The sequence below is a fragment of the Sesamum indicum genome, linkage group LG6 (genome assembly GCF_026168435.1).
Source record: "Sesamum indicum cultivar Baizhima isolate 11 linkage group LG6, ASM2616843v1, whole genome shotgun sequence".
Classification (NCBI taxonomy): Eukaryota; Viridiplantae; Streptophyta; class Magnoliopsida; order Lamiales; family Pedaliaceae; genus Sesamum; species Sesamum indicum.
Window position 1 is genome coordinate 24904166 of NC_142662.1, and position 12495 is coordinate 24916660.

Genomic DNA, 12495 nt, shown 5'->3' on the forward strand with positions numbered 1-12495 from the left:
TTGCACGTATATATTTAGATAGATATATCACAGATTCTAAAAAAAAAAATAAATATCTATACTATATATAGTTGAAGAGCACTCATCATTAGTATGAGCGAGAGTAGATGACAAATATGATAGTATACTAATGGTTAAAAAATGATTTAGATTATTTGAAATATGTAAATAACTATATTGGTACATAATTTAAGGGTAAAATTTGTATTTTAAATTTAATGCTACAATGTAACAAAGTGCCAGTTGTGGTCGAGAGATTGCTTTGTTTTCTATTTAGTTAATTATATTTATACCCCTTCATCTATAATTTATTTATACAAATTATTTCTAATTTTTGTGTAATTACAAAAATAACTCCTGATGACTCAAAAGGTAGGACAATTTGCGTAATGTTGCTGGTGTATTTTAAAAAAAGTATGAATAGTTTATGTTGATGATATTGAAGTTTCTGGTGGTGCACGTATAATTTTTAAAAATTCAGGGATGATTTTATAAATAAAGCACAATCATGAAATGTAAATATAATTATCACTTTTTTATATTAGCATAGATGTTTAAAACATAACAAAAAGTATGCTAATTATTGCTACTGCAAATTGGTGAATGTCTTTTTTTCCCTTTTTAAAGGGTTGAATTTGAAGGTGCAAAGTGAAAATCCCCCCAACAAAGATAGGATGGAATATTTGCTGCCAACGCTCAGGGAGAAGCGAGAGGTGGATTCTCTCATCAGGGACACCCTCGACAAAGTCCTCGTCCTCCGCTTCGGCCGCTCCTCCGACGCCGTCTGCCTCCAGCTCGACGACATCGTTGTCTCCCGCTTTCTCTTTTTTTAGTTTTTCGCTTTATTGGAAAAGAGAAGGATTGAGTCGATTTTTCACAAGTTTTGGTGGGATTAATTTGGTTTTTGACTTGGTTGTTTATTGATCGGCAGCTGTACAAATCGGCGAGAGACGTGTCGAGATTCGCGACGGTGGCGTTGGTGGATGTGGATTCGGAGGAGATTCAAGTTTATGTCAAGTATTTCGACATAACATTTATTCCGTCTACGGTTTTCTTCTTTAATGCTCATCACATGAAGATGGATTCCGGGTATTATGCTCGATTCTGTTCAGTTTTCGTCTTAATTTGGATGCTTTCTTAGTATTGATCAGTGAACTTTGTTATTGTGATAGTATTACGTTATGATGCTTTCTCTTTTGCTATGAGCATATAATACGCTTTCTTCCAATTATTTTTGGAAGAAACAGAAAGTCGAGGCAGCTGAACCTTGTATTTCATATGCTAAAATATGATATATTGTTTGAATTTTTTGTTCGGTGCCGATTTTAGCATACATGTCTTGGGGGTAGCAACAACAAAGGAACGGATTAGAAATTAACAGAGAAAAATGAAGGAAAGGAAGAGCCATTAGATAGTAAATACGTTGTTAAAATTCTTTTATGGGGTTGAGACTAAGCACAACAACAAAGTACAACTATTTACATATCTATATTACTGTATACTATGTGGTTGTACTCCGACAAGCTTCTTTTGTCTTTCGCATTGAACAAAAATGGATTAATATGTTGTTCTTAGTGTTTTCTTCACTAGAACTCAAAGTTCAGACACACCGCAAATTTAGTAGGGAGATGGTTGAATGTGCTCCCGAAAAGGAAACAATGTCCATGTTGCATCCGCCATCGAGGGATGTTAACTCCTTGATTGTGCTGAAGTTCCCTTCAAAAGTACTCTAATTGAAGGGATTACATGTATCCGTGGTCTCGAATCTCTTGAACTTCTTGTTTTTCAGTTATACTTCTCAGCAAAGTGTTAGATTTCTTTTGTTAATATTGTGTATTTCAACAGTCAACATTTCATTCTTCTTGTATTTCTTTCACTCTGGCAAGAACAAGAGAGATGCTGGAATTTCTCTTTCTTAGCAGTCCATGTTTCTGTTCTCATTCTTGTTACTTATTTTAACATAAAATTAGTCAAGTGGAATCAGAACTGTCTATTCCTAAGATACCAGTGTTTTATGTATAAAAATTTGGAGATGATTCGACGTCGATGGCGTGCTCACGGTAGGGATAGCAACTAGTTAACCTTTCCTATTTGTGGCTTACCCATTTTTGTCTCTTGCCTCGTGCAGAAGCGCAGACCATACTAAGTGGGTCGGAACATATATGAGAAAACAAGACTTCATTGATGTTGTGGAGGTATTCATCTGCTGGGTACTTGAACTCTAAATGAATGTTCCGTATTGTATAAAACATGTTCATGACTTGTGTTTCCTCCTTCATATGTATAAGAATACTAACTACGATTTGGCATTCAGGTTTTCCGATCGCCTACTTTGTTTTTCTTCTTTCCGAACCCAAAAATTTTGAACTTAAAGGTTTTGGTACTAGAAAGCCAGGATGTTTATTTCTCAATGATAACTATTAATTTAGGACTCAGCTAGCAGCAGCACTTAACTTCAAATATTAGGCGATCGATTGAGTATTTTCTTGCTAAAACCCCCAGAAGGTGTATAATTTTCCAATTTCTTTGATGGGAGCTGATCTTAAAGATGCAATGTCATCCTAGTCACTCGTGATAAACTCGAGCTTCAGCAGCCTTGCTATATAAGGTGATCTTTGTTTGTGTGTTCATGACCAACTTAACTCAAAAGTTCAGCATGGGGAGCCCCAAAACAAATATGATCAATGGGTTTTTTCTGCCACATGGAACTGTACTTTTGTATTTCTTCTTCCAGACTACTTTACTAATATCTCGGTGAAGTTTTAGGAGCTCATTTATTCTTGTTTTTGTACCCTTATTCAGTCCGTGGGAAGGACCCTAAAGTGCCTGAGTGTATAATGCTTGCTCTATCTGGTTGCAGGCAATATATAGAGGGGCAATGAAGGGCAAGCTCATTGTAAGTTGTCCACTGCCTCCTGAGCGAATACCAAAGTTTCAGTTGCTGTATAAAGATCTTTAGGAGGTAAGAATTTTTAAGCCACGAGGTTCTTTAAATTAGTACATAATAGTTAAGAAACTGCCGATTTTATCTGAACTCTCGCTCTCTGTAGTATTGTACTCACACTTCTCAGATTCTTGGTCCACCATGAGGACAATTTAACTTTATGTAAAGTACCTCTGCTGCAGAGTTACATGTGAAGTGTATCTTGGGGATATGTGGTTCAAGATGAAAGGTTTTTTTTTGCTTGTCACTGAATGTGATTGTCAATGGGTTAATGGTATTCCTGGTTTTATGGTGTTGTATGTGCTATTCTCCTTAAGCTAAGCAGGTCTATGACACTGGGCCTTTCTTAAGCGGAACTAGGAAGAATATCATCCTCAAGCAGCATTTTTTCCCTTAATAAAGTGTGACGTGGGTTCCGCATGACAAGTCGTCCTAGTAGTAGTAGTAGCTACTACTTTTGGGTGGTTATTTCCACAAGCAATTAATGTTAAACTTCCGTATGAATTATATTATTAACTGGTTGCAACATGCATGATTACTTTATTCCGTGTCCCGACTTCTAATGATCACCTGTGTATACAACTCCTCTGGCAAGGGTGTGGCATGTTTAAGTCTGACGATTTTTCTCCCATCTTATATTTATAGTTTCTCAAGTGGAGGCGAAGATGGATACGTGAGGCTGCACCATTTTGATCCAGATTACTTTAATATCAAGATCTAAACATGAAGCATGACTTTGTAGTTTGTCACCTATTGGTTTCATTTTTTTGTCACCTATTCCGTCGTGGGCATCGACTTTTCCAGGCTCAAGTTCTAGCTCTAGGGAAATTTTAGTCCGGATCCGGAGTTCCCCACCCTCGCCATTGTAATTGCATAATTCTGTAAAGCATGAAGAATGTTTTCTTGTGGGGCTATGTGTTTGAGAATACTAGTGGGTTTGCGGACAGGGAGAGCAGTCGTCCAATTTTCATGAGATTGAAAATTCATGGAAGCCTGCTGTGCTGGCCCACCTGATGTTGTCATCTTGCAAGAGAAAGAAATACCAAGGATCGGGCCCCATGGAAGAATATATGTTGGTATAACAAACGCCAAATTAATCACTATCTTTGTTTTCATTTTTAAGTTATTATCTTCGCGATGAGTCAAAATATGTCCGATATTTGCCATCATATAAAAATGCTGTATCTGTGTATTTTTAACTGTTTTGCTATAAATACATATATATATACATACATACATACATATATATATATAAATATATATAAAAAAGATTTGATTTGATTTTTGTCTCTCAAAATACAATATTAAACATATAATATTTATTTTAAATTATTTTTAAAAATAAATTCAAACTACATATTATTTTTAACATATACTTATTTATCTTTGTTTTTCTCTCTTTATCTCCATAAAATACTTCGAAAATGAATCCGAACACTATGAACATGTTAAGGATAAATTGTAATGAGTTACTTTAAAATTTATTATAATTATAAATATTTTTTTATTATTTAAAAAAATTATAAATATACTTTAAAATTATAAATATCTTTTATGATAATTTATTGTAGGGGATATTTATAATTTTAAAAAAATATTTATATATATAACAAGGGATATTTGTTATTAACGCAAATTATAGGAGAATCTATTATAATTTACCAATATATTTATTCTCTGTGTAAAGCAGAACTTTCCTTCCCTACCACAATTATTCTCTTTAGGCCAATATTATTTTTCTTCCTTTTGATTTTTGAAAAAAAAATGATAAATTATATCGTTATTATTTTGCCCCGTTCACTAACTACAAAAGTCCAAATATTCAATCATCACTTAATTTTGATTTCTCTCCAATCTATTGAGGTTGACAGAAAATTTTGTTTTCTCTTCAATCCCAACATGTAAAAAATTAGATGTGTTAAATTGAAAGAAAGCCAAATTTCATATAAATTTATGTAAATAAGCTATTCCAAAATTATTATGGGAAAATATCTTTTGTGTGTCGAATCCTAAATTATATCAAACCCTTGTCTAATTTTTTGAATAAATAAATATTACATAAAGATATTTTTGTATATTAACAAGTTACCATTATGACTTTACGTTGAAATATTAAATGATATGAATTATGCTACTTTAATACAATTTATTGTGTTCATAATGTTTATTTATAGTAGTCTGTATTTATTTATGGTAAAATCTCTTCATTAGTCTTTCATTTTTACTTTTCATCTAACTTTAGTCATCTCATTTTTTAAATATATTATATTAGTCCCTCATCTTTCACATAAATTTCACTATGGTCCATGATCGTTAATTAAATTGGACGAAATATTCCAATAATAAGGAAAAAAAAACTCATCTACTCTAATAATTTATCAATTAAAAAAATACAAATTTTAATAAAAACCGCTACCACTTATTCAAAAAGAAAGTTAAATGCAACAGATATAGTTTACGTCTAGGTATTAAAATGTAAAATATATAACAGAAAGAATTTGCATGAATCTCAATCAATATATATATTTTTTTATTATATTTAATTGATTTTCTTTTTATTGGGGTACATGATATGTTTAGTGATTGATAAATTATTATAATATATGAGTTTTTTCAATTTTACCTTCTGGTAGAAGAATATTTCATCCAATTTAATTAGATTCAGTTAAAACATAACGATTAGGAATTATAGTGAATGTTTTTAAAAGATAAGACTATTATAATATATTTAAGAGATGAAGGACTAAAGTGAAATAAAAAATAAAAATGAAGGACCAATAAAGGTATTTGACATTTATTTATTTATGAAAAGGTCCCAGCACTTATTAGGGGAAAAGTGTTATTTACTAAAATGTAAATTAAGAGAAAGGTTCAGAAGTCGGACTTCGACTGCGTAAAATTGCAAAAACGATGTTAGAACCTTCCACTCACGCGCTGGACGTCGCGTGGAACTTCCTCAAACCTCCGACAAGGAATCCAGTCACAGTTTCTGGTGTCTCCAGTTCAAAACTGCTGTGCTGTCTTTCTTTCTGCTCAAAGCAAAGTTTCCAGCAGAGTTTCCCACTTCTGGACGTGGCCGCCCTTCTCTTCTCTTTCTCTGTATACTTTTCACGAATACACACACTCCCCCACTCACTATGTGTGCTTCTATACATACATAAATCATACGTGGCTGTTTATGGAAGGTGCCGTAGATCTGGATCAAAGGCGGAGTCCGCCGGAGGCGGTGGTGGTGCCGATGGGACAGGCTGGAGAAGCTAGCTCTTCTTCTAGTTCCGGTGAAGTTTCAGTCAAGTTCGAGAAAGATTCTCCGGGGGTCACTGTTGCTTCAGTTGATAGTACCGCGGCTGCGGCGCTGTCTAATGGCGGCAGCAGCTCTTTAGGTGAAGTATGACTTTTAATTCGAGGGTTAAGTGAATGAAAGTGGTTTTTGCTTGGGAATTTTGATAGTTTGGGGTTATGTTTGTTGGATACTTTTAAGTTTGGTTTTGGTTAGGTTAGATGAATTTACTGATGGTTAGATTGTAATTAATGTTTGCAGGGAGTGTAGGGGCGACTGTTTCTAGAGTAAATACGATGCCTCCAAAAATTTTGAGTTCTGAGAAGTTAGAGCCTCCTTTGGTGTTAGACAGATCGAAGACTGAGAGGCAAAGACACAATAATTTACTTCCCGAAGAGGCTGCTCAGATTTTTGATGACCGAATTTCTGTACAGCAGAAGGTAAACATCCCCTTTAGGCTATTGCAGTCTCTTTTAATGTTGTCATTGTGCATCATTCTTGGATTATGTCTTTGTATAACTAAATGGCACTCGAAAAATTATTGAGAAGTTTCTGCTGTTTGATTAAACAGAGAGTGTTTCATGTCTGATGCGGCTTGCCGATTGGATGCGGTACGACTTGTGTAATAGAAATATTCATGTACTCATTAGATCTAATATTGGGACTAGCTGGTGTCCAAGAGGGTTGGTTACTGACATCAGATGATGCTCAAATTGAATATTTTTGAAGCCTAACCAAATACAGGCTGTCAGTTTCCAAACAAGGCAAACCTTAGATAGTTGTACCTTTTGGGATAATGGAAAAGATTATCAAATGGTTGTCCACGTAACTGTTGATATACAAATAAATACTTGGCTACTTGCTTTTCAGTTCCCGTATTTGTCTTGAAAGCTGCTGTTATACTATGTTAAGTAACATGGAAGTGGGTGTTTGGGTTGTTTTGTGGTTTTATTTTCACACGAGTATGGCCAAGGCTTGCACGAGTGAATTGCCTTCTCTTTGATGTGCAACCCCCATGACATGACTCCCCTTCTCTATTTCTTTCTATACTAACAATGTTTTGGCTAATCACCCCTTCATAGTATAAGCATTAAGCATAATCCATCATGTGTACTATTTGCTTATTCATGAATCTTTTCTATTTTAGTGGAATGCGCTATTGCAGACTGATTTTGGACATGACATTTATTTGATTATGGTTTATGGCTGTGATTTCAGTTTTAATAGTCCAAACACTGTGTCTCAAATTGTTTAACATAGTACACGCCTGTGATTGCCGTTAAATATTTAAAACACTGCAGCTCAAATTGTTGAACAGAATAGCTACTGTCAAAGATGATGGAAGTGTAGAATTTGAAATTCCAGGAGATGTTGAACCTCATACACTTGGAGTTGGTACTGAAAGTGTATATAAAGAGGTGGATGAAGAGCCCCTTGATGAAACAGAACTTCAGTATGTTCCTCCATTGCAAATTGTTATGCTTATTGTTGGCACTCGTGGAGATGTACAGCCATTTGTTGCGATTGGGAAACGACTACAGGTATATGAATCAATATGGCATAGATGTTGTAGGTGCAAGTTGACTCATATTACTTCAAAATGACTTCGGGTTATTTGGTAAAGTGAAGGTGCAAAGGTTGCTTAATTTGTTCTTGTTGGAAGAAGATTATTTTTCCTAATAGTACTTGCGTATATTTTTTTGGATGAAATTCCTTATTGGGTTCTTTATAAAGTTGTTGATGAGGATGCTTGGGTGCAGGATTATGGACATCGTGTTAGATTGGCTACCCATTCCAATTTCAAAGAGTTTGTCTTGACATCTGGGTTGGAATTCTATCCCCTTGGTGGTGATCCTAAAGTTCTTGCAGGATGTATGTTTCTAATGCTTGACTTTAATCCAGTGGGTTTCATGATCTTGATTTATCCCATATATTGTCAACATGTTGCGGGAGCACTGTTGTTACACTGGGCACTCAGTTTAACAGTTGAGATCATCACCATGCTGGCCAAACAGGAATCTATATAGAGTTTTGGCTTGACAAATTTTTTGATATAGTTGCCAAGTCACGATGTTTGATTAGTGGCGAGTGTCTATGTGTGCATGATTAAAGCAATGAACTCATGATGTAGTACTTTTTGTTCTGCAGACATGGTTAAGAATAAAGGCTTCTTGCCTTCAGGGCCTTCAGAAATACCTGTACAAAGAAATCAAATGAAGGAAATAATTTATTCTCTACTTCCAGCATGCAAAGAGCCTGACATTGATTCAGGGATTCCTTTCAAAGCCGATGCAATAATCGCAAATCCTCCAGCATATGGTTAGCCTATGTCACTTGTATATCTTCTTTCATTTTCCCTGTTTCAATGTCTGCATTTCTTCATTTTTACCAATTGATTATTTATATGATTGATTATCTCCATGAAATGTTCAACATGATGGACAGGTTGCTCCAAGTTGTTGAATTGGGATTACAGGGAATTTCTTAACTAAAATGTATTGAGCACAACTAATTAATTTTGGCCCATAATTGAACTTGCTGGCGGTAATAGAGCCAAAGTAGACATTAAAGCTGGAAAGAGGCCATAAGGGTGGCGAGTATTTTGTTTCTGTTTTTGTTTGTGGGTTTTTCTTTCTTTCCTTTTCTTTTGGCTGATCAACTTACCTGTTTCATGTACAGTTGCACACTGCTTGATCTTGTCGACTTCTTCTTCTCCTTTATCTCTTTGTTTTGTCTGTTGGGGGTGGGGGTGGGGGTGGGGGAGGGGTGTCCTTTTTTATCTGCCTGAGGAGGGCTTGTCTAGGAGATATTTCTCTCCTCTTGTACTTGTAGTGGTGCCACATACTCGATTAGTACTGTTGTCCCACACTTTTTTGACAAGAAGTTGCTCGAACATTTGTTAGGGTATGAGACAACAATAATTGGAGCATCCTGAAATTGAGATGAAAAGATTTAGAAACTTTGCAGAGCAGAGGAAATTGGCCTGCCAGACTTGATTGGCACAACTGGGTAGTGACTGAAATTCGGCAAAGGTTTTGGATAAGAAATACATTAATAATTCCAAAAAGCAATTTCTTGATTTTGGGCTGCTCTTCTCCTCTCTTCCTCGGCTGAAAATTTATCAAATTCTCTTCCTTTTCCTTTATTCTCTTTGAGTAATCAGGATAATTCATTTCAGTACCCCCAATGAGGCTCCTACCTTTAGTATTTTACATATTTTGTGTGCATAAAGTTTCAATTTAACATAACAATACTTGCATATATTTGTATTCTGTAAACGTGTGTATATTCATGTGAGCGTTTGTATGAAGATGCACATCAAGCTATGGGAGGTCCAGCTAGTATTCTTGATATTCTGCGAGTTATTTAAGGTTTCATGCAAAGTCATTTATCCTTAATTTTATACATGACTTATGAAAAATTGTTTCATCTCCTAACCTTGAGACCACTACAGGTCATACACATGTTGCAGAGGCATTGAAAATACCTATTCATATATTTTTCACAATGCCTTGGACGTAAGTCTTCTGGATCTTTTGGCCTATGTAGAGATTTATTTATTCCTTTTGGTTTGTCATAGAAACAAAGTTTGGTTGAAAATTATAACAAATCTCTACTTTTTGTTAATTCTCTTCTACCAGGCCAACCAGTGAATTCCCCCATCCTTTATCCCGAGTTAAGCAATCAGCTGGATATAGGGTGTGTTTGATGAATCCTTGTATTCTTGCATTTTGGTTAATTGTTCAAATAGTTAATACCATTATGTTTATGTAATGCCTTTTTCTCGAATGAATTTTGCAGTTATCGTATCAGATTGTCGACTCCTTGATTTGGCTAGGAATAAGAGATATGATCAATGATGTTAGGAAAAAAAAGCTGAAGCTACGGCCAGTCACGTACTTGAGTGGATCACAAGGATCCGAATCGGATATTCCACATGGTTACATCTGGAGTCCTCACCTTGTTCCTAAACCACAAGGTGCTCATTTTCTTAGAAGCATCTTATGCTTGACAAATTATCACCTTTTTTAAGCATCACCCATATACCATCTTTAAACATGATGCAAATAACAGTCTTTTCTTTTTGAAACTTCTGGTATGGCTTGTAGTTTCTGTTTAATCCATAGCAACTACACGTCCATTGCATGTCTATGTTGGCAGTTGCTAATTGAGCTTTGTAAATTGCAGATTGGGGACCAAAGGTTGATGTCGTTGGATTTTGCTTCCTTGATCTTGCAACAAATTATGAGCCTCCCGAGTCGCTTTTAAACTGGCTTAAAGCTGGTCCAAAGCCTATATATATCGGGTTTGGCAGTCTTGTGAGTATCAAGCTTCCTGATATCCTATCACTAGCCCTCCACTGAACCTCCCAATTACTAAATATAAAGACCAAGAATGAGTGAAAAAGAGAGATAGCTCCTGTTCGTTTATATTTTGGTCCTTTAATTTCCATACACAATATTTGGACAAAGATGTTTCCATACTTCTCAGCTTCTATGTCTTAATCTATGTTTTTTTCTTGAAAATAATTATCACCTCCAACTTTAACCTTTTTCTTTGTCATCTCAGCCTGTTCAAGAACCAGAAAAAATGACACAAATAATCGTTGAGGCTTTAGAAATAACTAAACAAAGAGGCATTATTAACAAAGGCTGGGGTGGCCTTGGTGAATGTGAGTTTTCTGTTCATTCTTTGATCTTATCCACTAAATACATATGATTTTTGCCATGCATCTCCTAACTCATCCCCAAACTGATTATTGTTCTCAGTGGCAGAAGAAAAGGACTTTGTGTATCTGCTGGATAACTGTCCTCACGACTGGCTTTTCTTGCAATGTGCTGCTGTGGTTAGTTGTTTTATCTTCAGGTGCTGCTTTGAAACTCCTACTACTGTCAGGTGATTTTGTATTATTTTTCAATTTTTCTTAGGTGCATCATGGGGGCGCAGGAACAACAGCTGCTGGTCTTAAAGCTGCGGTAATGACTTACATGAAGTGCTGTTCTTTCACTTTCTGCTCATGTGGCTTAGTTCTTGACAACTTAACGGATTTCCTTATTTATTTTTGGCAATGCAGTGCCCAACAACTATCATCCCTTTCTTTGGTGACCAACCTTTCTGGGGAGACAGAGTCCATGCCAGAGGTGTAGGCCCTCCACCAATTCCAGTTGATGAATTTTCACTTCAAAAGCTGGTTGATGCAATTAAATTTATGCTAGACCCCAAGGTACGTTGTTTTAAACTTCCTTTTTGCTTTACTATGGTATAGTGGATAGCACATCCGATCTCCGTGTCTCAGACAAAGTCAAAAGCCATTAACTACACTTGGATCTTCTTAATTGCACATATTTTATTCTTGTTGAGAGGTTTCTCCTCGCTTTTCATCTGTGGATCGTTTGGCATTTATCACAATGGAGAAGAGCGGGGAAAACCCAAAGTCGGCTAATAGGAAACAAAAATTGTCTCATAAAGCAGAGGAGGATAAACTAGATTGATTTTGTACAGGTCAAGGAACGTGCAGTTGAACTTGCAAAGGCAATGGAAAATGAAGATGGGGTGACGGGAGCTGTGAAGGCATTCCTCAAACATCTTCCGCGTAAGAACCGTGAGCCTGATCCCATTCCCGAACCTACACCATCAAGCCTTTTCTCAGTACGTTCATGCTTTGGTTGTTCCTGATTTTAACGGATGAGGTTGTCCCTTTCGTTTCTGTATTCATTATTGGAGGTTGAAATTATATCTTTTGATTTTTCTTTGGCGATGGTACTTTCTCCCAGCAACAATTTTTGTTCATAATCCCACCTTGTTCACATCACTGCTTCCCTGTAGTTACAAGTATTGTATGTCTTGATTGCATGGAATTAGTTCATGAATTCGTTTTATTTTCCATCTTGTCTTCATTTGTCATCAGAGTACTTTGACATGTCGATATCTGGGAGAAAATAGTGGTCTGCTGAGGAAATTGTCGTCATAGTTGAACCAATCACATACACGGGTTATGGCGTTAGTGTATATATCCTATGATAAGTGTATTTTTTCGATTCAGTCAAATTTGATTTGAATAAGAGTTTCTTACGTTCTAAATGTACGTGGGTTGGGTTTGATTTTGAAGAGCAAATCGTTGGACGTAATTGCTGGAAATGGATACTGATTGTGTTTCAAAGGTCAAAATTGAGAGATCAAATACTTATCTCTGTAGTTTTCTTGAAACAAAGCTTGGATGAAAGTATTTGAATTTCTGAAAGTAGAATTCAATGTATCTTATAGCCACTTT

General features: G+C 35.7%; 2 protein-coding genes across 4 annotated transcripts; both read left to right on the top strand.

The window, feature by feature from the left end:
- Window positions 1-587: 587 nt before the first annotated feature.
- Window positions 588-4136, top strand: LOC105163502 (mRNA splicing factor, thioredoxin-like U5 snRNP). The gene is made up of 5 exons (XM_011081868.3): window positions 588-806; window positions 932-1089; window positions 2129-2195; window positions 2861-2962; window positions 3590-4136. Exons 1-4 carry the CDS (start codon window positions 675-677, stop codon window positions 2957-2959), a joined length of 456 nt encoding a protein of 151 aa, XP_011080170.1. The 5' UTR covers window positions 588-674; the 3' UTR covers window positions 2960-2962; window positions 3590-4136.
- A 1662-nt stretch (window positions 4137-5798) lies between these two features.
- Window positions 5799-12108, top strand: LOC105163501 (sterol 3-beta-glucosyltransferase UGT80A2). Of its 3 annotated transcripts, none has more exons than XM_011081866.3 (14): window positions 5799-6327; window positions 6486-6664; window positions 7526-7765; window positions 7985-8096; window positions 8373-8543; window positions 9679-9742; window positions 9866-9923; window positions 10026-10203; window positions 10413-10543; window positions 10794-10896; window positions 10994-11070; window positions 11153-11200; window positions 11299-11448; window positions 11727-12108. In XM_011081866.3, the coding sequence occupies exons 1-14, from the start codon at window positions 6123-6125 to the stop codon at window positions 11898-11900; spliced, it is 1890 nt and encodes a 629-aa protein (XP_011080168.1). In that variant the 5' UTR covers window positions 5799-6122; the 3' UTR covers window positions 11901-12108. The 3 variants fall into 3 exon arrangements, with proteins under 3 accessions (XP_011080168.1, XP_088737584.1, XP_011080169.1); XM_088881458.1 differs by having other exon boundaries at window positions 6192-6332; XM_011081867.3 differs by lacking the exon at window positions 5799-6327 and having other exon boundaries at window positions 6500-6664; window positions 7543-7765.
- The last annotated feature ends 387 nt before the right edge of the window (window positions 12109-12495 follow it).

Excerpts from the sequence above, each read along its gene's own strand:
- LOC105163502 (XM_011081868.3), top strand. The coding sequence starts at position 675 with ATGGAATATTTGCTGCCAACGCTCAGGGAGAAGCGAGAGGTGGATTCT. Across the intron at positions 1,090-2,128 it reads CACATGAAGATGGATTCCGG|AAGCGCAGACCATACTAAGT; the intron begins GTATTATGCTCG and ends TGCCTCGTGCAG. Across the intron at positions 2,196-2,860 it reads ACTTCATTGATGTTGTGGAG|GCAATATATAGAGGGGCAAT; the intron begins GTATTCATCTGC and ends ATCTGGTTGCAG.
- LOC105163501 (XM_011081866.3), top strand. The coding sequence starts at position 6,123 with ATGGAAGGTGCCGTAGATCTGGATCAAAGGCGGAGTCCGCCGGAGGCG. Across the intron at positions 6,328-6,485 it reads TGGCGGCAGCAGCTCTTTAG|GGAGTGTAGGGGCGACTGTT; the intron begins GTGAAGTATGAC and ends TAATGTTTGCAG. Across the intron at positions 11,071-11,152 it reads TCTTGCAATGTGCTGCTGTG|GTGCATCATGGGGGCGCAGG; the intron begins GTTAGTTGTTTT and ends AATTTTTCTTAG.